General features: G+C 41.2%; 1 protein-coding gene across 2 annotated transcripts in view; it reads left to right on the top strand.

The window, feature by feature from the left end:
- The window catches only part of LOC307227981 (AN1-type zinc finger protein 3-like), a 28101-nt gene extending 4098 nt beyond the window's left edge, over nucleotides 1-24003 (top strand). The window contains exons 2-7 of one of the 2 annotated variants that reach the window (XM_079997437.1): nucleotides 7471-7511; nucleotides 8840-8934; nucleotides 9206-9394; nucleotides 11881-11946; nucleotides 16275-16460; nucleotides 21807-24003. In XM_079997437.1, the coding sequence (XP_079853563.1) occupies nucleotides 8880-8934; nucleotides 9206-9394; nucleotides 11881-11946; nucleotides 16275-16460; nucleotides 21807-21961 (651 nt within the window). In that variant the 5' untranslated portion in view covers nucleotides 7471-7511; nucleotides 8840-8879 and the 3' untranslated portion in view covers nucleotides 21962-24003. The remainder of the gene's footprint in view (nucleotides 1-7470; nucleotides 7512-8839; nucleotides 8935-9205; nucleotides 9395-11880; nucleotides 11947-16274; nucleotides 16461-21806) is intronic. The other variant, XM_079997436.1, reaches the window with a different exon arrangement.
- Nucleotides 24004-24631: the final 628 nt, after the last annotated feature.

Raw genomic sequence — 24631 nt, 5'->3', positions numbered from 1 at the left:
ACTTTAAAGATTTGAGGCAACTGACAATGATGCACCGCTTTCCTAATCAGCCAACTGCCTGCCCATTTAGACAATTCTGCGATGTTAACTCATTCCCTTGTTGAAATAGGCTAGGCCCCCTTCCCATTCTTAATCGGTTATTTTCAACAGGGGCCACTGATAAAACTTCATATTCACTGATCTAGGTCAAGGGGTTGTGGTGAAAGGGGAATAATTGTTGTTTAAGACCGGTCAAGGTCAACTGAGCTGACACCTTGACTTAGATACCAGTTCCTAGACACAAATTTTTCGTAACCGTTTTTCTTTATACAAATACAATTTGAGCAAATATTTCACAATCAATATTAATACAACACCGAAAAAACTTTTAAATCATCCAGAGGAATACATACATTGTAGTGGAATCTATTGTGTTTTTTCTTTGAATGACAAAACTGCCTTTTCCCTGATTAATACATTGGATGGGACTAAGGATTTTGCCATCAGGGGTTTTTGTCAATTGCATACACCTTGTTGAATCAGACTTAAACACAACTTTAAGAGCAATTTGGTTTAGATGTCTGGAGGTCATCAAACGCTGACTTACCTGGAGAAGACTTGATTCGAGGTGTAATTGTTCGCAGTTGAGATAGTTTTGTCAGCATAGAAATTAGTATTATAGCGCTGAGTTGGAATAAAGCAAATATTAATGGACAATTAAGGATTCCGCTGGGTTGTCCCTTGTCGATTTAATCATTGTTAATTTTTTTTGGTGGTTTTACTTGTCCGTCACATTCTAATTATTGCACTTAACCACATCAAGCAGGCTCATGGTCAATTTTATTCAATGATGCCTTGTTGCTCTTTTTACTTTATCTTTTCCTCGGTCAAAATCTACCGTTAAAACTTCTTGCAAATTTTCAGGAGCACTGTGATGTGCTCAGTTCTTTGATAAGGGCATTTAGTGTTTAACAAATGAAAATATGAGTAGTCTTGTTCCGTGATTAGTCAGCTTTCAGCTTCACAAGTCAGCCTTCAACTGCATGGAATGGGAAGCAATGTTCAAAGAAAACAGATGCAAAATTGGAAACACATGTTGTCATCACTACGTTTATTAGCTTTTGGTCAATGCAAATATATCAAGTCACATTTCATAAAATGACCATTATAGTTCCTTCGTATTCCACTGTTTCCAAGGGATGGCTGGGCACTTTGTTTTTGTTGCTCACAGAGATAAACATTTCATTTTATACAATTCAGTCAGTGGTCTGCAAAATCTTTTAAAACATTTTTTTTATTAACCTTTGTTTCCCTAGAAGGAGTTGAAACCTTAACGCTGGTTGCTGATCGAGACTTGAACATGCTTTTTCATAGAGCTTTAAAAACAATGTATCTTCATAGCAGTAGATTAAGTTTATTAAAAATCACTTTATTGATCCATGTGGGGAACGTTATCCTCGGTGTTTGACCCATCCTAACTATGTAGAAGCAGTTGGTAGGGTGGTGATGGTATTTTTTTCTTACTGAATGGCTCTTTGTTCTTTTTGTATACTGTAATTTCTGCGTATTGGCAACTGACTGTATGTCATGTGATGTATGTTATTCATTTATTTTTCGTTAGTATTTATTTATGATATTTTAAAAGCATTTCACAAAAATATATAAAACAAGTACTATAGTTTGTTATTTTTATGCAGAACAGGTATAAACAGTGTTTTTCACACATAAATAATAATAGTAAAATAACTTACTGAAATAAAACCTCACAGTCAGACCAGTGCGTGTGTGCCTTTGCTTTGTGAACCTCACTTGACAGTGGGTGCGCTCCTTTTCAGCCAGGGCACCTTCCGGACAGGGCGGAACATAGGCTATCTCTTACAGGGAGGGGGAAGCATTTGCTGGTGGCAGGAGATAGCAACTTAAATAAACAACGCAACATAAAACTGCAAACTTTGGGCGGAACAAAATTACTGCTCATCACCCAGAGAGACTCTGTTCCCTTCGTTCCCACAAAAGAGCCGGTCAAGAGAATTGGATCATTTGTGAACGACCCACGACTACTGTGCGTCCCGATCGCGGGGAGCCATGCCCCGTTTATATTCACATTGAACAGCCGAATCCGATTTGACTGACAAAATTCTGAGTCGGGTAAGGGTGCAGCCGTATAAATAATTAATAATAATTCATGAATGAAAGCCCCTGTATATTAAATGGACTTCCCCCTCCAGCACGGCGTGCAAAGCTCAACTGATGAGCTTGAACATAGCATGTAAGACAGTCATTGATGATAACTAAACAAAGATTATTGTGTTTATATTTCACATTTCCTTTAACTTTCACCAGCAAAAAAACACAAATGTTATGTATTTATTTATTTCATTTATTTAGTTATTTGCGGCGGTGAAGGTAATGCGCTCAATGCCGCGATGACGTCACATAACCACGGTAATGCAGATATTGTCACAGCCCTCGGAGTAGGCAGCCACATCACAGCGATCTGGGGACCAAATCCAGTTGTGGAGCCACTTTCTCTCCAGTTGGTTGTAGAGTCAATGCCTGAGTTAGTGGCTCTGTGAGGCAACAGTGCCAACTATTATAATATATAGGTGTTATAATGTTGTTTAAGAAATGTTTTTGAAAAGCAGAACACTTGCTTTTGTTTTCCCCTGTCTGGGTTTTCGCTCAATGTGTTAGGGGGCACACTCAGGTGGACTTGCATAATTTTGATTTGTGCTCAGACCGTGGCTTATAAGCCTTAATTGTGTCTGACATTTATCAGGAGATGTCAATGTAATCCCTGCACCACTTTGTTATTCTCCCTGGAGAGCTGCAGCCACGACTGGCTCACATTGTAGGGAGGAAATGAGGAATAGGCAAGAAGACAAGGGTTTTTCTCCTAATGCTTATTTTACCCTCTTGTTACCTTTTTTCTTTCAACTTGGCATGAGGGAAAACTACCTCAGACTTTTAATGACCAACATTCTGTCCAAGGTGGTTTAGTAAAAATGGATGTCAGGCAATTAGGCGTAGATGGGCTTATTTTGGCTTTTAAGTTTCACCTTAAGGAGTTTTATTGAAAGCTATTCAATATCTAGGTCTAGTCTGATTGTTTTTGTCAACAAGAAATGCTGCTTAATTTCAAAATGGCTTCAGCTCAGTAATCCGCTGGTGCTGTTTTAATTTTATACTTCCATCAGTATCTGGAATGACCCACCACTACATATTGAACAGCCAGAGCAGAGGAGTAAAGTACACATTTAAAAATCACCTTTGGATTCTAGTGTAGGAGTAATTGTTATTTTATTTTGTTCATGGCTTTTGATGTTTTGCTCTGAAAGAGGTCCAAATTATATAAGATATGTTGCATTTCCAGGAGTGTCACCGTTTGGCCCATTGACGAGAGGAGAAGGATGCAAGGTTTCCACAATCTATATGTCTATTTATTGAGCCTTGTCTGTTTCTGTGTTTTCAGAATTTTTTTTCATCAGTTATTTGTGGTTAGATTATTAAATGATGACACATGCCATGAATATATTATTGTACATTTCATTAAACATATTAATATATATTAATTTATTTGTATATATATTAATTTATATATATATATATAAATATAAATGTATTAGTAGTTATAAGAATCATTTATTAGTGCATATAAGAAATTATCACCTTCTAAGCTGATATCTAATTTTAATTGCCTTGATGGTTTTGAAATTCAACTGGCACTTTAACATAAGGACTGGGTTTTGTTACTATTTCTGTTAGTGTATATAAGAAATATGCCTTTCAAGCTGCCAGTCAATTTTGATGGCCTTGATGGTTTTATTGAAAAACAGTTTTTCACAGGAGAGAATCTGTGGTCAAAATTACAAAGATGCTTTTATTGCTAATTATTATATGCTAATATTATTTGAATTTAAATTAAATTCTTGATTTTACATTCAAATATTCATTATTACAAGCTTCAGCTTTAGGAAGAAAGAAAGTGAACAATCACGATTAATACCAGCAAATTGTGCTATTAATTTGTATTTTTTTTATCAATCGATATAATATATATATATATATATATATATACACACACACAAACACACACACATTGCTCATCTTGTTCCTGTGGCACCTGTCAAGGGGTGGGATATATTAGCCAGCAAGCTGACTGTTCAAGTCAGTTCTTGAAGTTGATGTGATGGAAGCAGGAAAAATGGACAAGCGTAAGGATCTGAATGACTTTGCCAAATTGTGACGGCTAGACGACTGGGTCAGAGCATCTCCAAAACGGCAGTTCTTGTGGAGTGTTCCCTATATGCAGTGCTTAGTACCTACCAAAAATGGTCCAAGGAAGAACAACCAGTGAACCGGTGACAGGGTCAAGGGTCAGGGTCAAGGCTAGCCCGTCTGGTCCCACATAAGAGCGACTGTAGCACTAACTGCTGAAAAAGTTAATGCTGTCTATGATTGAAAGGTGTCAGAGCACACAGTCCATTGCAGCTTGCTGCGTAGCCACAAACAGGTCAGAGTGCCCATGCTGACCCCTGTCGACCGCCAAAAGCGTGGATGTTATGTGTGTATGTGTGTTATGATGTGGATGTTACTTTGACACTTGTGGCTGACTGGTATATATGTATATACACCGATCAACTACAACATTAAAACCACCTGGCTAATATTGTGTAGGTCCCCCTCATACCGCCAAAACAGCTCTGACCCATCGAGGCATGGACTCCACAGGACCTCTTAACGTGTCCTGTGGTATCTGGCACCAAGACGTTAGCAGCAGATCCTTTAATTCCTGTAAGTTGCGAGATGGGGCCCCCATGGATCGGGCTTGTTGTTCCAGCACATCCCATAAATGCTCGATGGGATTGTGATCCTGGGAATTTGGAGGCCAAGTCAAAACCTTGAACTCTGTCATGTTCATACAACTATTCCAGAACATTTTTTGGAAGTGTGGCAGGGTGCATTATCCTGCAGAAGGAGTCTACTGCCAGCAGGGTCAGGTCTGCAACAGTATTTAGGAAGGTGGTACATGTTAAAATAACATCCACATGAATGCCAGGACCCAAGGTTTCCCAGAAGAACATTGTCCAGCACATGTTCAGTGTTATTCACGTTGCTTGTCATTCACTTCACTTGTCAGTGGTTTTAGTGTTGTGGCTGATGGGATTATGCATTCTGAGATGTTTTTCTGCTCACCTCAATTGTACAGAGTGGTTATGAATTACTGGAGCCTTTCCGTCAGCTCGAACTGGTCTGGCCATTCTCCGTTGACCTCTCTCATCAACAAGGTTTTTCTGTCTGCAGAACTGAAACTCACGTTTTTTTTGTTTTTCACACCGTTCTACACCGAGTAAACTGTAGAAACTGTTGCGATTGAAATTCCCAGGAGATCAGCAGCTACAGAAATACTCAAACCAGCCCGTCTGGCACCAACAATCATGCTGCAGTCGAAAACAATGACATCACATTTCTTCCACCATTCTGATGGTTGATGTGAATATTAACTGAAGCTGCTTACCCGTATCTGCATGATTTTATGCATCACACTGCAGCCACACGATTGGCTGATTAGATAATTACATGAATAAGCAGGTGTACATGTGTTGCTAATAAAGTGCTCAGTGAGTGTGTATATATGTGCTGGACCGATTAATCCGGCCGATATATCTCATTGATACCCCGATGCCTGCGCTCACGAGGTCGATAAACAAAAAAATGTCTGCAGTAGGGGTGGACGGCATGAACAATATAGACACCACTATGAATTTTCCCAATACTATGGATTTGGCTATACCGTGCTGAGCGGTAGCGTCCTCACAGATCTAAAGTAGGGGGGGAGTAAGGGGGAGGTACGACAGTATAACGAAACAAGCATGACAATATGTTGCTATTTTCCTGATGTACACAGACTGCAATAAAATGTATTGAACTAAATCATTTTTTTGCATCTAATTACCAGCTACAAGCACCAAACAGCCTCCATGTAATAAATAAATACATAGAAAAAACAACTTTTTTATCAGTCCACAGTTTTTATTTAAGCTATTTAGGTGCAATATTCCAGAGAAAATGGCATCTACCTGCTCCATCACTGCAGTGAAAAACCCAGACATGCGTGGTAGAGTGGGCTCCGCGCTTTCTAGCTACGTAACATCCAGCTGTAATTCCGTCGCTAAGGATGGCAAAGTTAAAATATTTTAACTGACACAAAAGTGGGGAAAAAATAACAACAAATACTTGAAGTCAGTTTTTATTTTCACTTCATGCAGATTGCTTGGACATTCATTTAGTTGATACATTTTTTGTTTCAAATAAGTGCACTGCAGACAGAGTGAAGATCTACTTAAGAAAACAGACAAGGCATACACTAACATTAGTGTTAAATAAATGTTCATTTAAGTTCAGCAGTTTTGTGTCTCATTTACTATTATGAAATTGTTGTATTTTTTCAGATGCAAAAAACAGCTGATATTGGCCATCGGCCGCCCTTCTCTCTAAATATCAGCATCAACCATTGAAAAGTACACCAGCAATATCACGCACCAGTCCACTGAACCATTCCATACACCCAATAATCTCTATGGAGAGTGGAGACAGTTCTTTGCCATTCATACATTTTCATTCGCAGCTTTGGTGAGCCAACTGTAATTTCAGAAAAAAACATCTGTGCACATTTTACTCATCTTTTAAAGCCTCATTGTTTCATTCTTACTTTCTATCTGACTGCCTGTCTATTTCTTAATTTAAATCTGAATTTTGTTTCCTTAATTAGCCCATAATTTTGATTAGCTCTGCGTCTCAAAGTCAACAGGATTTTATTTTGCGGTTTTTACCTCCATGCTACCCAGTGTGTTATCCCTCCCATTTTCTCCTCTCCTCACTATATATACATGCTACAGACAGACAGAGAGACCGGCTGGCTGAAAGCTTGACTGTTACCCTGCATTTAGAAAATGGGACAAGGGTGTACAGTGAGTACCCAAAATAAATAGAAAGCGACCAGTGACCGTCACGCTCCATGGGCAGACAGCAGAGTTATGGTTAAGAGTGCCGACAGGAGAAGCCCTCATAGTCGGACCTGTGACATTTTTTGAGGAGAGCTTTATGCCGTTAATATTGCCCTTGCCAATTTGTGCTAGAGCTGTAAGTTGGTAGATTTGAGTAGACTATAAACATTATCCAAAGTGGATATTGTTATATGGAGATCCTTCATAATCTGTTTATTAAGTAAATGTTTCACAATCCCACAACCTTGGCTTTTTCTTGACTTACCTAACCTCACAGTTAGTGTTAGTTACTTTATCAAATTCTAGTGAAATGTATTCAAGCTGTGTGGCCGGAGCAGTGCTTCATATACGGAAAGAGCACAAATACCAAATAATCCTTTCCAGGCCATGTCCCATATGGTTAAAAAAAACAAAAATCAATGCTACAGCATAATTCATTTTGGCAGATTGACAGATTTTCTTACCATCTGTGCTTTCTTGACAGGTCGAGCAAAACCATGAATCTCTGCTCAAAATGTTTTGCAGGTAAGGTCTTTATATTGTGTTTCACACTTTTTTGTGTGTATTTGTTTGCGTGCTAGCTTTGTATATTTATCTGTTTGTTTTTACCCTTATTATTAAACCTCTGCACAGAGGACAACAGCTAAAAGCACTGGAAAAGAGGATGGTCTTCATAAATAAGACCGGACCTTCAGACAAATGGATGAAGTTAGAATATTAATATATTGCTGTAAGGAATTTATTAATAGCAAAGATGTTGCTTGCAAGAGCCAAGTATAGCTCACTTGCAGACGCTGAACCCGGGCCACTTCCACTGTCATTGATAGCCTGCGCTGTATTTCTTTTCCATGACAGTCCAAGCTGTCATCGCTTAACCAGCGCAAGTGAAGTAACCGCATAATGTTGCAGAACACCGCCACCTTTTCCCCTTTAAAAACAAAAAATCCCACACCCCTTTTCTTCTGTTGAGGACAAATACGAGGTGTAGCTGTTCATCTTAGGAAATGTAGTTATGCTTTTGTTGACTCTTGCCTCTCCTGCCTCGTTTCAACCAAAGAAATCATATTAGCACACACACAAAATGTCTTGCTGACATTCAGTCAATCATAATTTGCCTTCCGGGAACATGAAGTTAAGTACTGGGATCATCGATTGATGCCGAAACACATTTTACACCTCTTCAGGGGATTTGGTGTGAACAATACAAAGCATTTAAGAAAATAAAATGTGTCTGTTGCACAAAACAAAAATGTCTGCTAACACATCTTGTGATGTGTAAACCATGCCAGCTAGCTATCAGATTGGCAGAGCTAAATGCGGACGCTCTGGGTGACTGTATATCTGTGCAAAGATGGAAGTCTACACTGAGAGGGAAAGAAAACAACACATTTGTGGCTTAATTTCTGTGCGAGTGCCAAAAGTTCCACTCGCTAGCATGACACAAATACGGAACCACCTATTCGGAGGTTGGACCAAACATGTTTAACTCATGAAATATTTGTTTGTGAATACGGAAATACATTTATGACCCTGTTAATTGTGCAAAAAAAAAAAAAAGAGATGTGAATTTTATTTTATTTCTGTATCTTATTTTTCACATTTGAGGATACTTTTTTTCATGAAGTCAGTTTTTTTTGTGCGACACTTCTTTTGATTGTGTGTGTGTGTGTGTGTGTGTTGAGAGAAAACTAACCCCGTATTAAAAAATTCTTGGATCCAGCCATAGGAACCACTAATTTCTGCTTCTCGTTTGTATTTTCTGCTGTTGACTATGCAACTGCGGGTATTTTGTGATTCATGAAATGGATGTGGCTGTCCATAGAGAATGTGTTTAATGCGTGTTTGGCCCACAGATTGGTGAGTCCAGTCTGAGCGCCCATGCCAACCTAGTAAATGCATACAAGAGGATGGATACCTGATGGCAGACGCATTAGCTTTGAGGGGGAAAGTATGGCATTGGCTGATTACATCCAGTCTATTTTAGTTAATAAAAAAAAAATGTAAAAAAAAATAAATAAAAGACTGAAATGACTGAAAACAATCTTTACAGCTTGGAACATCTTCAACAACAGACATACCTGAAATCCCACCATACTAAAGTTTTGCTTTTTTTGACAATGAATGGCAACCATTCCCCACCCCAAAGATAAGATATGTATAGAAGCGCAAAAGGCATACGGTCACGTGTCAAACTGTTTCACATTTGAATTTTCCCTTAGACATTCATGAGAACAAGACAGATGAGGATTGTACCCCGAAGCCCACGCCCAGCTCCAGCAGCAGCCAAGCAGATGTCTTCTGCAACGAGGCAAACAGCAGCCTTGGCCAGTCCTGTATGTCGACGCCCGTCCCGTCAGAGGAGGTTTCGCCAGACGAGACAGCAGCTACGTCTCCACCTGCAAATGAGCGTGAGTCAGCGCTTAGCTGAGGAATTCAGTTCAATTTGTTCATTGTTTTGGTGTCTCCATTGGTGCCTCTCCTTGTGCTTGTCGCGCCATTTCCTGATGTGTTTACCGTCCTACCACAGGAGGGACATTCAAGGAAATTAACTGAAAGCAGTAACAGAAGTGTGGCAAAATTGACAGTTATTTCTCAAATAGAACTCCAGGTGCTATTTTCTTCATTGCCGTGAATCTGAAAATAATATTGGACCTTGGACTATATAGTATTTGACAATGAAAATTTTGTCCTCAGGGTCTGGAATTCTTTACATGGTTCTAAATATGTATATTATATATGTATAGTATGTATACGGTATATATATATATATATATATATATATATATATATATATATATATAAATATAAATATAAATAAAATAATCTACTGAATCTTTAGTTAGTGTGTTTAATGATCAAATAGCTTTTGGAGAAGTCTAGTGGTCAACACTGGCCCACTCTAGTGTTTACTTGGAGCTTGACATTGTAGAAGATAGAAGCAACATTTGCAGCTTTAGTGACAGTGCTCTGTTCTGCTTTATTTGTTCTGGTGGCACACATGGAAAGGAAGGCGGCAAAGAGCATGTATTCAAAGAGAGGAGAACAGGACACTGTGTTGCCAGAGTATCCTTCATCACTGTAAGGCAGACAAGGTTATCTGATAATTAAAAAAAAAAAAAAAAAAAAAAATGCTCAATTTGTTGCGCACACATTAAATGAAGGTGATATTAAATGTACTACGGGATAAACCCAATGGTCGCTAAATGGCCGTGCAAATTTGGAATTCATAAAAAAACAAAACTGTTCTTGCTGCCTCGATACTGCATTATACAAGGTACAGCAAACTACATAACAAAAAGCACACTGAAAGTGTAATATTGGGGGTCTGTGCTGACGCCAAACAGATTTTTGGGCCCATTCAAGCTTTGTTAAATGATTAGCGTGGTGAACTTCCCTCGGCTTTAACACCTTATTTCCTTTTATTACAGCAACATTATAGCAGCAGCATAACAAACGTAAACACATAAAAATACAGCTGTTGATAATATTTTATCATTCCTCTTTGTCGGGATTAGAGGTGTGAATCTTCACTGGCCTCCGGATTCTATTTGATTACGATTCACCTGTCCACAATTCGAAAGCACAACGATTCTCGATGCATCTCAATGTATCCTATCCCGAATTTTCTATATGGCCGCAAAGGACTGCCCAAGGGAGAGGTTGAATATGACTGAACACTGGGGAAGCAGGTCGGCACAGGTCTTCAGAACATGCCGTCCGGACCGGCTGCTTTCCTGGTGCTCACCCGTCTCAGAGCCCTCCTCACATGGTCCTCTGAGATGCTGAGTGTGCGCTCACCTCCGGCGGCGGAACTCGGTTCTGTTGTGCTAACCAGGGGGCTAATGCGAAAGCATCAGCATTCACCGTGTTCCTAGCTCCGCCTCTGTGGTCCATAATAGTCCGTAATCCCCTGCCACGTGTGTCCCGGTGTCTCTTTCCCTGTACCGACGCTTCGCCTATTTCACAGCCCTCCTCAGTTGGTAAGACGCCGCTTTGTAATCGTCCATGTTCCACAACGCAAGGTGCGACATGGCGTAAGCAGCGCTGCATGTGCGTTTAGTGGGTCCTGTATGGATTTGACAACGCACGGTATCCCACCGTAACCATGGGAGCCACATCTTCCACTCACTTAGCAACATAGTGGAGATATTTCAGTTTTGTGTAGGCTGTTATTTCAACCACAATTAAAATCTGTTAATTCAGAATGAAAGGTAGGGTCTGGGACTTTTTTTTTTCGTGTATGCCCAATTATATCTCTCGATTATTTTCTGTCACTGCATCGATGCAGAATCGTCCACATCTGCTTCCGATGCATCTTAATATCAAGACATTTCTACACCTCTAGTAGGGATAGGTAAAAAATCAAACCCCCCTTTAAAAAGTGTGTGTGTGTGTGTGTGTGGTTCCTTGAGCGTGTACATTGTCATGAAAATATCAACTTTTTTTTACACCGAGGGCTCAAAGAGGGCATTAAAATGTAGCTTAATTAATTTATCATTAGTAGAACACCTTCTGAAATCCTAAACATTTCAAGTAATATTTGAAAACCCATAACTGGGTAAAACTGTTTGATTGATCTATTTTGTCAGTGGTCGATCTTTTGTCCTCCTCCCCTCTTCTTAAACTCCATCACTGCCACTGATGACTGAATCCAGAGGCTAAGAAATGATAACTCACTCTGCTTCAGAATGCCATCATGATTTTAAATGTTTTGAATTGCAAATCCTTTCACGAGTTTAAAATACACGGTATTTGTGTAGCCTCGTCTTCTGCAGGCTAACATGGTCTTACCTCTGTTGTCTCGCTCTCCCCCCCCCCCCCCCTTTATTCCTCTCTTCTTATAACTCTCATTCCATCTGTCCCTCTTCCTCCCCACTATCTATCTTTCTTTCAGAACCTCCCAGCACAGAAACAGCCCTTGGCATTGTTTCGACCCCCACAAAACGGCCCTTCGAGTCAGGTACGCCCCAGCATAACCCCCAGTGGTTTCTGCGGTCTCGGGTTTAGCTTGCACTCGGTGCCTGTCAGCTCCATTTAGGGAGCCGGGTGGTGAGACCAGTGGCATCAGCTGCAGTGGATTGATCGAAAATGGTCGGGTTAATTGGCCTTCAAGGGGAAACAAAGGGAAAGAGTTCAAGGATGCATTAGAGTGTGCCTTTTTAAAGGGTGCAAATGATAAGACAGCCGAGCAACCACCGAGGCCAATATTGGCCCCGAGTGCTCAGAATACATGTAGTCCAAACCACACAGCTGTGCAATAACGTGTTCGTTCTCCCGTGAACTAAATGCTATTACAGTTGTAGTTGGAGCTGTCGCAGTTATTTCATAATCGCAATTATTCTAGTTGATCTTGATCGTATTGTAAAACTGTAGATTTCGAATTACATGTTTTTCATCCAAAAGTAAAGGGAATTTCAAGCCAATGTGAGATAGAGATGCTGATAGAGATGATCCACTGCTTTTCAGGTCCGATCTGATTCCGATACATATGTGCCGATACTGATTCCAATACCAGAGCTCGTTTTTCTTATTAGGTTGTTTAGGGCTGCAGATATTCCTCTATAATCCTCACTTAAAGTTGTGTGCTCTATTATTTTTAATATTCTAATATATAAAACAATTTTATGCTCAGATTTAGTACTGGGTGGGGGTGTTACGCACGGTTCCTTCGCTCTGATCAGAGAGATATTTTATTATCCAAACAAAGCAAATAAACTCTAGTTTTATTTCATTTACTCCATTTCCTGCTATGGAGTAGATCGCAGATCGCTGGTTGGGAGCCTCTGCACTAGAGGACATTCCAGTTCGGTACATTTTGTGATGGTCGGTGTTATTTCCCCCTTTCATCGCCACATCTCTGGTATTACTGGACATTGTGGTCAAAGGCGCACCCTCCATTGTACACACTGTGAAATGCCGGAGGAGAGGGAAACGTGCCGATGCGCTCCTGCATCTCCAGCAATTCGAACTCCACACACAGTGACCTGGAATATTTCTCTCTAATGTGCGTTCACTGTGCAACAATCTGGATTAACTTCTATTGAACTTTATAGCTCATCACAGGCAAATTGATCCGTCAACGTTAGTCAAAACCTTTATAATCAATGATTTATTTATAAAAAAATAATAAAATACACAATCTAATGATGATTTCAGTGTAATTTTTGTGTTAGTGTTAATTTTTTAATATTCAAATTCTTTTCGAATTTCGTTCCTGCAGCCCAGGAGCCCACACAGCTGAACGGTGCTGTGCAGTGACGGTTTTTCCAACTCCAACTGCCAATTCCTATTTGCACAATGTGCTTTACAGGTTAATTATTTGCCAATTTGGCAGACCATTAAATGGTAAAATAAATAAAATGGGGGGGGGGGGGAAATGAAACGGTGGTTTCATGCTCCAGTGCAAGCTATGGAATGGAATTTGCTCTTAGAATTTGTGACACTGGTCAATCACTCATCCCATGTAATCTGCCTAGATTTAGGAATATCCTTAATCGGCACAACCAAAGACCCCCTCAAATACTAGCCTAATACAGCATAACAGTAGTCATAATGCACAGCTTGGGTAACCAACGATTGCTTCCCATTATTCATTCATCATTTGAGAGCCAAATCGGTTTATGGAGAAAGCAAAGGAGAGGACTCCAACAGGCAACAGTAATCAGTGATGTTTATCGCTGGTCTCCTGCAGCACAATTGAGTGAGCACATTGCTTCACACTCAGACACACAGTCATGTGTGTTTCATGCATGATTTTGCTCTCACTAAATGTGGCTTTCCGAATCTGGATTCAAGGCTTCTACAAACAGTTTTTTTAGTCTTGTGCTTCTCAGTGTACTCAACCAGCAAAGTGTCATTTTGTTGCACTGTTGTGTTTTTCTTTGCTTGTTTTTTTCCTTTATATGTATCTGGAATCGTGTTTTAGGAACCCAAATTCCTAAATCATGTTTAAGGCTGAGCTCCAGCAGGTATACATTTGTCACAGAGATTTTCCAGGATAACAGAAGGCAGGAAACAGTTTTTGCACCCCCATATCGCTCTCTCTGCCTCTCTCTTGCCCGCGCATGTGCACAGACACTCGACGCGGCACAGAAACGCACATGCACAGTGGGATCGATGGGCCACGCCGGGAGGATCTGGCCGCTGAGCTTGGCCTAGTTCTCAGAGATTTATTGAGCCACAATCTGTGTTCGGCCAGGCCAGGAAAATAGTCTGCACGGAAATGCTGAGTGGAAATTCCTGTCGACAAATGAAAGCAGATACATTCTCAACTTGTTTCGGGTGCTTGATGGAATACAGAAGAGGGACAAGAACCTTAACATTTGTATAGACAAAAAACCCTTTCAATTTATGTTGATAATTCTAATATAAAAATACCCCTTTTCCTTCCCGCAATGCCCGGGCAGGCCTCATCATGGCATGGCTGAACTGGATGAAACAAATAAAACAGAAAGAAAAGAAAAACGATGGCTTGATGTGTTTTATGAGTCCCAAGAGTTTAAACAGCATAGAGTCGTACAGTTCTAGTCAATCTTGCAACCTTGACCAAGACAGGAGCACAATTCAATTCAGACAATGCGAGGGAGGAAGGAAAAGAGCTCCTTTTTTTTTTTTTTTGCCCTCGATTTTGAGTTTCAGTAGACGGAAGCATAAAGACTTGCAAACAAACATAGGTTATTATTTTTTTTGTTCTGTAGGTACGCATTTTACTAAATCTGCATCATATACATTTCCAGGTTATTTCAGATGTTTAGAAATGTTGAATATTAATAACAACTGGCCTCTTTTGATCAGTCCATTTATAAATCTTTTTATTTTTATTTTTATTAGAAGCACATGGAAATCAAAGTTTGAAATATCGCAAAATGTCCCTATCGACTTTTGTAGTACGAGATCCCTATCCAAGTTGGCCGAGTCCCGATCTGATCCGGTTTCATGCAGCTGTGCAATCAAACACATATTGGCAAGTTATACTTACCAGGCTTAGATAACTCTGCCTCAAGAAAAAATAAATAGTCTACATGATTAAATGCTTGCTATTATATAAGTACAACATCTGTGTCCACTTAACAACAACTAACTTACAAAACACAGTGAGTAATAGAATAAACAGTCTAATAATGCTTTTGTATAACGTTAATGTTAGCACAAAATACCACGGGCACGCTGTGGCACCAAATGCCCATTAGGCAGTGAATCCCTACATGGTCATCCAAAACGATGAATTGAATCATTTTAAATGTACAGGTACACGACCTACCGGTTTAACGACCGTTCGGACTCAGGACCAGCTCTCTGACCAGTCTGTATAATACACTGCGTACAGTACTGCAGCGTATTGTCTCAGCGTCGTGCATCTCATCGCGCGTCACCCTTTCCCAGTCTCGGTCTCGTTCCCGCGGTCAGTCAGTTTTACTACACTAGCGTTAGCGATTTCCAAGGCGGAAACAAGGTTAAGGGGGCCTGTCCTCGCTTATCGACCAATTCGCTTAACGACTTGGTCGTAGGAACTGAACCCGGTCATCGAGTGAGGACTACCTGTACTTGTACTACAACAATAAATTTTACTCTTGTATTTTGTACTGTCTCTTCCTTCATGTTTAAACAGTAGGAACTAGTATTTCTGAACCTCCTACTAGTTCATCGTCTCTCAGCCAATAGTTCATGTCGTCATTGGATGCACTCGTTTACACCCAGCCAATGAGATCAATTTGGAAACAAGGCCCACCCAATGAGCTGACCTTGCGTTTCAATTTCACAACCCTACTGTAGTTGACTAGTAAGCAAGCATGTACCTGTCACTCAAAGCTCAGCTCATGTTTATCGGTTTGGTCTAATATGCTTCCTCACAGTTCTGGAGATGATTGAGAATCACTATGGATAAAACTGGAAAAACATGTTGGCAAATAAAATAAATGTTGCTGAATGTTTTCTGTGTTCAAGTGTGGTCCTCAAGCTATTCCTGGACATTTATTAACCACAGAAACACTGTAACCATTGGGCAGAGATCACCTTTTTGGTTTGTCGTCTAGTTGTGCTGCGATTGGGCTTAAATTTTGTTTCGGGTTTACATTTTGTTTAGGGTTCAAAAATACAACACCGTTTATTGACCTCAACATTCACCAAAAGCCTCTCGACTTAAGGTGTGTGTGTGTGTGTGTGTGTGTGTGTGTGTGTGTGTGTGTGTGTGTGTGTGTGTGTGTGTGTGTGTGTGTGTGTGTGTGTGTGTGTGTGTGTGTGTGTGTGTGTGTGTGTGTGTGTCTTCCTGCCTGTCTTTGTCCAAAAAAGCCTCGGAGTCGGAGGGGGAGTTCTCCCCAGAGAAGCGAGCCAGAGTGAGCGGCTTGCCCGGCGCTGAGGAATCTTCTCTGTCGTCTTCGTCTCGCAGCGGTACCAAACAGCGGAGCCGCAGACGCTGCCATTGCTGCCAAGCCAAACTAGAGCTGGTACAACAAGAGCTTGGCTCCTGCCGCTGTGGTAAGAAAAGGTTTCCCTGGCTTAAACACTCAGGAAATCACATGCACAACGGGAACTTGTTCCTCGGCCCCAACATATGTTTTTATTCCGTTAAAACTGCAGCGCCTTACTCAAGCTGTTTTCATTAAATGTAAAACCAAAGAGGCCTTTTTGCAGGGCTCAACACTAACTTTTAACAGTGGTTGCCAGGCTGGCAAGCCGGCATCAGCTTTTGGTTTCTGAAACTTTAAATATGGTTGCCATTTTTAGTCACCTTATATTTTGAGCAATCAAGATACTATACAGTTATACGTCAGCTTAATAATGAAAATATGACATAAAAAATGTTTAAAGGCTTTATTACAGTAACCGAACAAAATTCTTTGTGGTTTGTGTTTTATCTGATACTTTACAGAATTGGAGTCTTCAGAGGGAAAAACACAAGTCAAAACAGTCACGACATGTGATAACAAACTCCTCTGGTCACACTTGGCCTGATCACACTTATCATGCCTGTGTCTCTGTCTCTCTCTTACACCCACATGTATTGTATATGCTCACCACACAGACAATAGGAATCTCAATATCCTGTTTGCCCCATCGTTGTTCACAATAGTAAACTCATTTGCCTCTTTCCTTTTAAAGTAGCTCTCCACCAGATGAGCTCTGATACATGCCCATTATTAATGCTGTCTGTCTACAAATACAAGAACTTTATTATTGTTGTTATTGTATTGTAACAGCTATATGTTGACAAATTTGACCAAATTGACAAAGACTAAAACTAAAGGCAATTTCTGTATATTTTTTATTTTAATTTAGTTTGTTTTGTAAGTACACAATATTGTTTCGGTTAGTTTTCGTTTTTTCCCTAAAGTCTAGTTTTTATTTCTATTTCGGTTAAGTAAAATGTTTTTTTCACCCATAGTTTTGGTTTTCAGTTTAGTTTCAACTGTACAGGGATGCAAACACATGTATGGTGAGAAAAGAGAGAGCTACCCGAAGTCGCCATACACCGCCAGTGATTCCCACAGGTCTGAATTATACTTGTGGTGGTAGCCAACAGTTTTCAGAGTTCCCATGAACAGATCACTCCCGGTACGCATTCCAGTTATCCGAGCCTGTGAATGCAGCATCGCTTCCTGAAAGCAACGTTCCAGAAAAAAAGTTTCTTTGCATCCCTGACTATAATGACCTTGCTCTACTGCCGTCCTCTGTGATTGAGTCTTGGGCTGACAGCGCTGTCAGCAGCCCAGCAGATGAGACGTTCCCTGGTGCGCTGGGATTTTATATCTGAACTATGAACACAAAGCACAATCTCACTTTCTCTGACTGTGTGGAAATCTGATGTTTTCAGTCACAGATGACGAAGAAAGGCATTAAAACATGAGTTTTGGAGGTAAAACATGAGACTCATGTAGGCTGATACAGAAGTTTAGTGTGGTGCTGAACTGAAAACAAAAAAAAAAAAAACGAATGGTCAAATCTTATTCATGCAGAGTTCTGGTTCTGACTAACAGCAATATTCAAATATCACTAATGATACAAATGTATTTATTTTGGGGTGTACGTATTGCTGTTTGCTGTCCCTGTTTTTTTTTTGTTAAACTGGTTGCCAAGGGGGGGGGCAACCAGAGGCTACAAAATGGTTGCCAATTGACTCAATCTGGTTGCCGAGGGCAACCGTTACTGTCGAGCCCTGCTTTTTGTAACCCAATGCTTGTGTCTTCTGATCCTATGATGTTGAGTTCATGTTTATGGTTGAAAGAGAAAATAAAAATTGGACGATTTTTTTTTCTTAGTGAAGCAGTTACCTAGTAATAATTTCAGCAGGCAACTCATGAAATAAGCATGACTTACACAAAGAAATATGCTTGCTTGCTTAACCATATATATATATATATATATATATATATATATATACAGATTTTATTTTATTTTTTTGTGTGTGTTTGGAAATGTTGATGACTGCAGTGCTTTTAGTAGCCTTGGGGGAGCATTACAGAAGGCCGGGCTGTTTATGCTTCACACATAAAGCATAAGCCAATTACCGCAAACACTAATGCAGTTAAAGCAATACATGGCCCGCTAATCAACTTGTTTGCATACAAATTAAAGTACTTAAGAAGTCACAATTCTTTGCTGCTTAAAGATTCACGATTGCTTCCAAATTGGAAATTGACTCACCTTTGTTCACCAGGCGCTAGTGGATAGAGGCCATCCGTCCTTAATGGTTGAACGCACAGAGTGAGACATGCTTTACTGATGCCTTAATGGAGGCAGTTGTAGTGATTTCTTGCTACAGCAATAACGTCCATTTACTCTGTTAATGGTTAAGCAGAATGTTTTACTCGTAATTCTAATCCAAAGAGTCTATTAACTGCTTGAAGGCAAGGGTGCTGTTTGAGAATATGAATTTGTAGAAAGTGGTTTCCGAAGCCGGTCATCCTATCCACGGCTATGGTGTTCACTGGTCTTCAAGGAGATGCGGGGGGGAAATAAGAGCGCGTGTGTTTGTATGAGTTATGTGCATCCCTGTCAAGAGTCATTTTTTGTGGAACCTGAGCTGATTATCACATTGCCACAGGGTGGAGTTGGTCCACCCTCTGCTGTCAACCCCCCTGTTCTTTACGATTCTCATACTAATTGCCTGAACCTTCGGGCCTTGGTTGGAACATGGGGAACATTGTTTTGGTATCTGTAACTGAACTTCCATCAATCCAATGCAGCACTGACATCTACATTTTTTTTTATTTCTTCAAAACCACTTATATTTGCTCTCGACGTCTAGGATTTTAACAGCCTTTTAGCAACGTATTTTCATGGAACCCGCAGCAGTGGTGCTTACAGCGTCTGCTTCCTTAATGATCCTCTTCCTGATCTTCCCAAGCACTAGTGATACTTCCTGTGATTGACCTATTCAGGCAAATCCAAACAGTCCAATGTTATCTAGGTGGTTTCATTGTGGTTTGGAAAGGCCGATTCTGATATAAATTTCAGATGAGTGTTTATATATAAAAAATAGTAGTGTTAAATTCAGAAGCAACACGCTCTGGCGCCGTGGTACTCGATTTATTGCCTTATTTATTCATGGTTGAGCTGACTTTTTTTTCCCATGCCAGTCTCACTGTTCCACACCTTCGCTTCCCTCACCCAGCTCTCTCTGTAATCGCCCAAGCTTTAATTGCTTAGTGACAGTGTATCAAACTCGGCTTTTAATCACTACTCATTTATTGCCGGCAGCATTATTATGCGTACAAATGAATGCATTTGAGACGATGAGCGTTAACAAGCCTCCTCCAGCACCAGGGCCTTGTGTTGAGAAGGGGAGCTGCGTTCACACATGCACACCGAACCTGATTTACCCTTTCACACATGCAGCAAAAACCGGAGATTGTCCGTTATCCGTCAGACGTGTTTACACCACCTGGAATTAATCGGTCTGGTCGAGACGCAGTGGGGAGCCCGGGTAGAGCGTGCCATAGGCAGGACATGACACAATGATGCTGCAGAGTTTTACAGCACACCCAAGATTTTGGACAAAGCTACAGACTTATCAGTACTTGGACATATTCGCAATATAAACGAGAGTGGAAAGGAAAAATAAAGAAAGCAGAAAGGAGTACGCAGCAGCTACGCTCTGTGCACGAAGATCCGCACGAAGGTCAATAATGCACCTCTGACTGCGCTGCCACGTAAATAGCATCTTGGTGCGCAGGTGCTATTTGTGCGTATTTAAATAAGGTATTATACATACATTTGGTGCAAAATTGGCCCCTTTCTATGCAAATCAGCCTCGTTGCAAAAAGGGTTGAATTCACAAGCACCCGGGCTGGTAGCCACTCACAGTTAGAGGGACACTGAAACCGTCTGCAGAGACCTGGTGGTAATTGTGTGGACAAAGATAAAGGCGGCGTTGCCGGTCCGCTCCCTGCGCGATCAGAGAATATGTATTTGTCAAGTTAAACATTGGGATTTGAAAATCGTGGAAATGGTCTGGCCCCCCTGGGAGGGTGGGGTTATTACACACAGGGAGCCCTCAAACGGGGTACGTGTAACGCACAATGGGGATTTTGCACAGGTCTCCCAATGGGTCTCCCACTTACGCATCTGATTGCAAAATCCCTGTTACGTGTAACGGGAAGCCCCCGCCCCCGGGAGGTACCGGACCATTTTCATTATCTTCAAATCCCAATGTTGACAGGTATGCTTATTGATCGTGCAGCAGGGTGGATCAAGACACTGCTGGCTTTTTTTTTTTTTTTTTTTTTTCGGTGCCGGGGCTGGCGTCGTCGGACAATTGCCTGTATTTACTTTGCCGCACAACAGGGGCAAATTGGGCACTCAGCAGCAAAACTTTATGGGGGTGGTTGCACTGGCATATCATGAGTGAAATATCTTTTGTGAATCCGACGCTAAGACAATGCAGATAGCTGGCGCAAATTGATGCTCAAGTCCTTGTGCTATTAGCGGCCGCAATCCATTCTTTGTGAATTCGCCCGTAAGTGTTCTTCCCAACTGCCATTGCCTTTTTTTTTTTTTTTTTTCCTTTCTTTCTTTTTTTGCACAGAATCCTATGAGAAGCCGGCGCTCTCCAGGCGTCTTGCGGCCGCTCTTGAAAAGCGCTGCCTCCGGAGGATTTTTTTTTGGCGGGGCAGAGCACTCTTAAAAGTTGAAAACGGCTCAATTTCTTTCAGAAAAGCTCATATAATATCAACCGCTGCTTTTTTTTATCAGCCGAGCAATCACGGCGGAGAAAAGTCTGACTGCTTGCCACAATCACCAATATCAGAGAAATCTTGGAAGTGCCCGGCGAAAGGTTACCTTGTCAGTGAACCACTATAGAGCTTTCTGATCTGTGTTTAGAATAGTAACTAGCCGGAGGGAACTACAGCACACAAAACAAATGACACATCAATGCAAAGAGCCAGTGACAATAAAAAGTGTTCAATACAATTCACGTCTGAAGTGTAAAGGCCAACAGGCTCCGTCCAGGGTACTGTGAACATATACTGTATGTATATGTAAATGTCTGTTTGCATATGTACAGCGCACTGAGGCAGAGCCTATTCTACTCAAGAGAGTTGGCATTGAGCCTTTTCTACCTGGAAGCATGCTGGCACGGAGCCTATTATGCTCCCCATAGCCATTGGGGCGGAGCCTATTATACAAAGCCTATGTGAGCGCACGTAACTCCCTGAGCTTCCAACAAACATGTCACCGAGACCAACGCATTAATGCTTAATTGTAATTAAAATGTCATTGTAGTGATTGTTCCTAAGCTTATTTTGCACTAACCGTTATTTGTTTTGTTTCTTCCTTCGCCCCCTCCCCCCCTCTCCTCTCTCTCTCTCTCTCTCTCCCCAGGTTATGTATTCTGTATGCTCCACAGGCTACCGGAGCAGCACGACTGCCTCTTTGACCATCTGGGCCGCGGGCGCCAGGAGGCCGTCCTCAAGATGGTCAAACTGGACCGCAAGGTGGGCCGCTCCTGCCAGCGCATCGGGGAGGAGTGCTCCTGAACCCCACCCCCACCCCCACCCCCAAAAAAGTCACCACGGGGTTTAGATTACGTTGAGGCGCTTACGACAATTTACGGATTTTTTTTTTTTTTTTTCCCTTTTCATTTTCAAGCTTTTTTTGCAGGATTTTTCCAAACACCTCCCAACATTTGACACCCCCACCTTCTTATTGTTTCTCTGACCCTGCTGCTAAAATGCCTTTTTGGGAAGTCCTACTCAGCAATGAGAGAAAAAGGAGAATAACTCTATACAAACACACTTCTTTGTACCTTTTTTTGGGAGCTCCTGAATAGTCAGGACTTATGAGCGCAAAAAAAAAGTGGGTGAAATCATGCAAAGGTGAAGAAGCAAACACTTTGTACAAAGTTTTGTCTCAGAAGTGCATTTGAGACCGAGCTCTTTACCTCAAAACAAAACAAGACTTAAAAAAAAAAAAAAAGAAAGGAGGAGGAGGAGAAACGGCGGGAAAATGACGCTTTCTAGACATTTTTGCTCCGGGCTCGTTTATAGACTGCTCTTTACCTCAAAATCAGACGGAGCTGCTAACCTGCGCCAAGCCTCGGACTCGGGACGCGCACGTAGTTTTCCAGCCTCAGCTGAAGTCAGTGTCTTACCCCCTGTTCTGCCGCCCATCCAACCTTTACCCCAAAACACACACACACACACACACACACACACACACACACACACACACACACACACACACACACACACACACACACACACACACACACACACACACACACACACACACACACACACTCTCTCTCTGCTCACTTACGCCACCTCAGGTTATTCTAATGTAAAATTCCAAATGCCCTTCTTCCACCCCTTGGCTTTAACTCTCCCCTGCTCCACAGGACTCGGCTTCTCCTTTATTTTAAGATTATTTCGCTGACATTTCCGCTCTGCCGAATCGCACACGGCAGCAAACCCCTGAGAGAAGTTTTCGGATGCAGTCGGAGTCTTGAGGTGGAAAGTTCAGGACCTGCGAGCAGCGGAACCGGTCTTCCATCGGCTGGATGCCGACGTGTTGGCAACCCGGGTTTGACCGATTGGTTTTATCCGGACATCACGCAAGCTTTCTCTCTGTGTGTGGGTCTTTTTTTTTTTTTTTTTTTTTTTTTTCCTGTCCACAACACACCCAACCCCCTTTTTTTTTTTTTTTTTTAAAAGGGCAGCATTTGGATTACGGGTGCTGGAAAAGCCTGTGGAGAGATGGAAGAGACTGAAAGTTGAACTGACGCGCTCTCGTTCAGACCCGAAGTCGCGAAGAGTCACACGTGTGCACTCTGCACTGACTTCCACTCTTAATACAATATTTTGTGTATGGCTTGGCGTTGTGGCTGTTGACGTAGCAGAATGAAAGGAACCTGTTTGGCTTTCGGGTTGATGGGTTTTTGTAGTTCAGGTTTTTTCTAAACAATACTCTTAATATAACAGTAAACACCCTCACGTTCCGTCAGTTAAAAGGGTTTCTCACTGTCCCGAGTATTAGCTTCCTCCCCAAACACCCCATAATCGGTCTTTTCTTCTCATTTTCATTTTCGGCCAGCGTGCAGTGCTTGCGGCCATCCTTCATTTGCTCACTGTACTTTCACTTCTCATCTCACCCTTTTACTCGTCTCCCCCATCCCTTCTCCTGTGCATCCCCCTTCGTACCTCTCAAGTCTTGCAAACAGAGGACGAGTGAAATGAGCTTTGTGTTAGATAGGGCTTGGGCATACAGAGCACATAACGTTGCTACCACCGCGCTATTATTATATTATTTTCCACTGTGGAAGAAAGATGAGAAGGTAAATAATGATTTCATGTATCCGAAAGAAATCCTTATTTAACCCATTTTTTGCCTTTTAAGATTTTCTTGCAGTTTAGCCGTAATAGGGTTGTTTCGTTCTTCAGTTGTAACGCGATGAAAGACGGGAAGACTAATATGGAATATTCTGTACTTGTCTTTGTCTCCGTTGTCTTAATTCTTTGCTTCCCCTCAATTTTCTTTTCTTCTGCTGAGAAAGAATAAACTGGATTAGACAAAGTGTAAACATCTGTTGTGCTTATTGTAATATTGGATGGATGGATGGATGGATGGATGGATCCTCGGAAGAAGAATGGACAGAACAGCGATTGAAAACATATCTCCCCGTACCGATTGAGATCCAGGGAACAGGGATTACCATGTTTTTGTCAGAACAAATCTGTTTTGTTTTTTTTTGTTCGTTTTTTTTGGGGGGCGGTGGCTGGTTTTTTTCTGTGTTGTTGAAACTTTGCAGAGGCTTCTCTTCCATTGAGGAGGACGTAAAATAATGCAGGTCAAGTAGACTGGAAAAAGTCATGTGTATGGCTGGGTATCGGTTGAAAATTTTCAATATTGACTAACTCCTAAACTAGTTTTGTTTTTTTTTCAGTATAATTCTTTCCTGAGTTAAAGTTCATGTTCTGTCTAAGTGAAAAACATTTTTTTTTTTATTTTATTTGATTTTTTTTCCCCAGAGCTGATCCTTTTGTGTCAAAAGAAAAGGACATGACACATTTACTCTTCACACTGAGATGAACTACATGGGTGTCGAAATCCGGCATCAAAGGCCACATAAAGGTTTTTATAGTCGATAGTATTGATTACAATTCAATCAATACCACTAAAGTATCGCATACGATACCCAGACCCAATCA

This window comes from Zeus faber (genome assembly GCF_960531495.2).
Source record: "Zeus faber genome assembly, chromosome: 3".
NCBI classification, from domain to species: domain Eukaryota; kingdom Metazoa; phylum Chordata; class Actinopteri; order Zeiformes; family Zeidae; genus Zeus; species Zeus faber.
The sequence above is the reverse complement of the archived record's forward strand: the minus strand, read 5'-3'. Positions and strand labels throughout refer to the sequence as shown.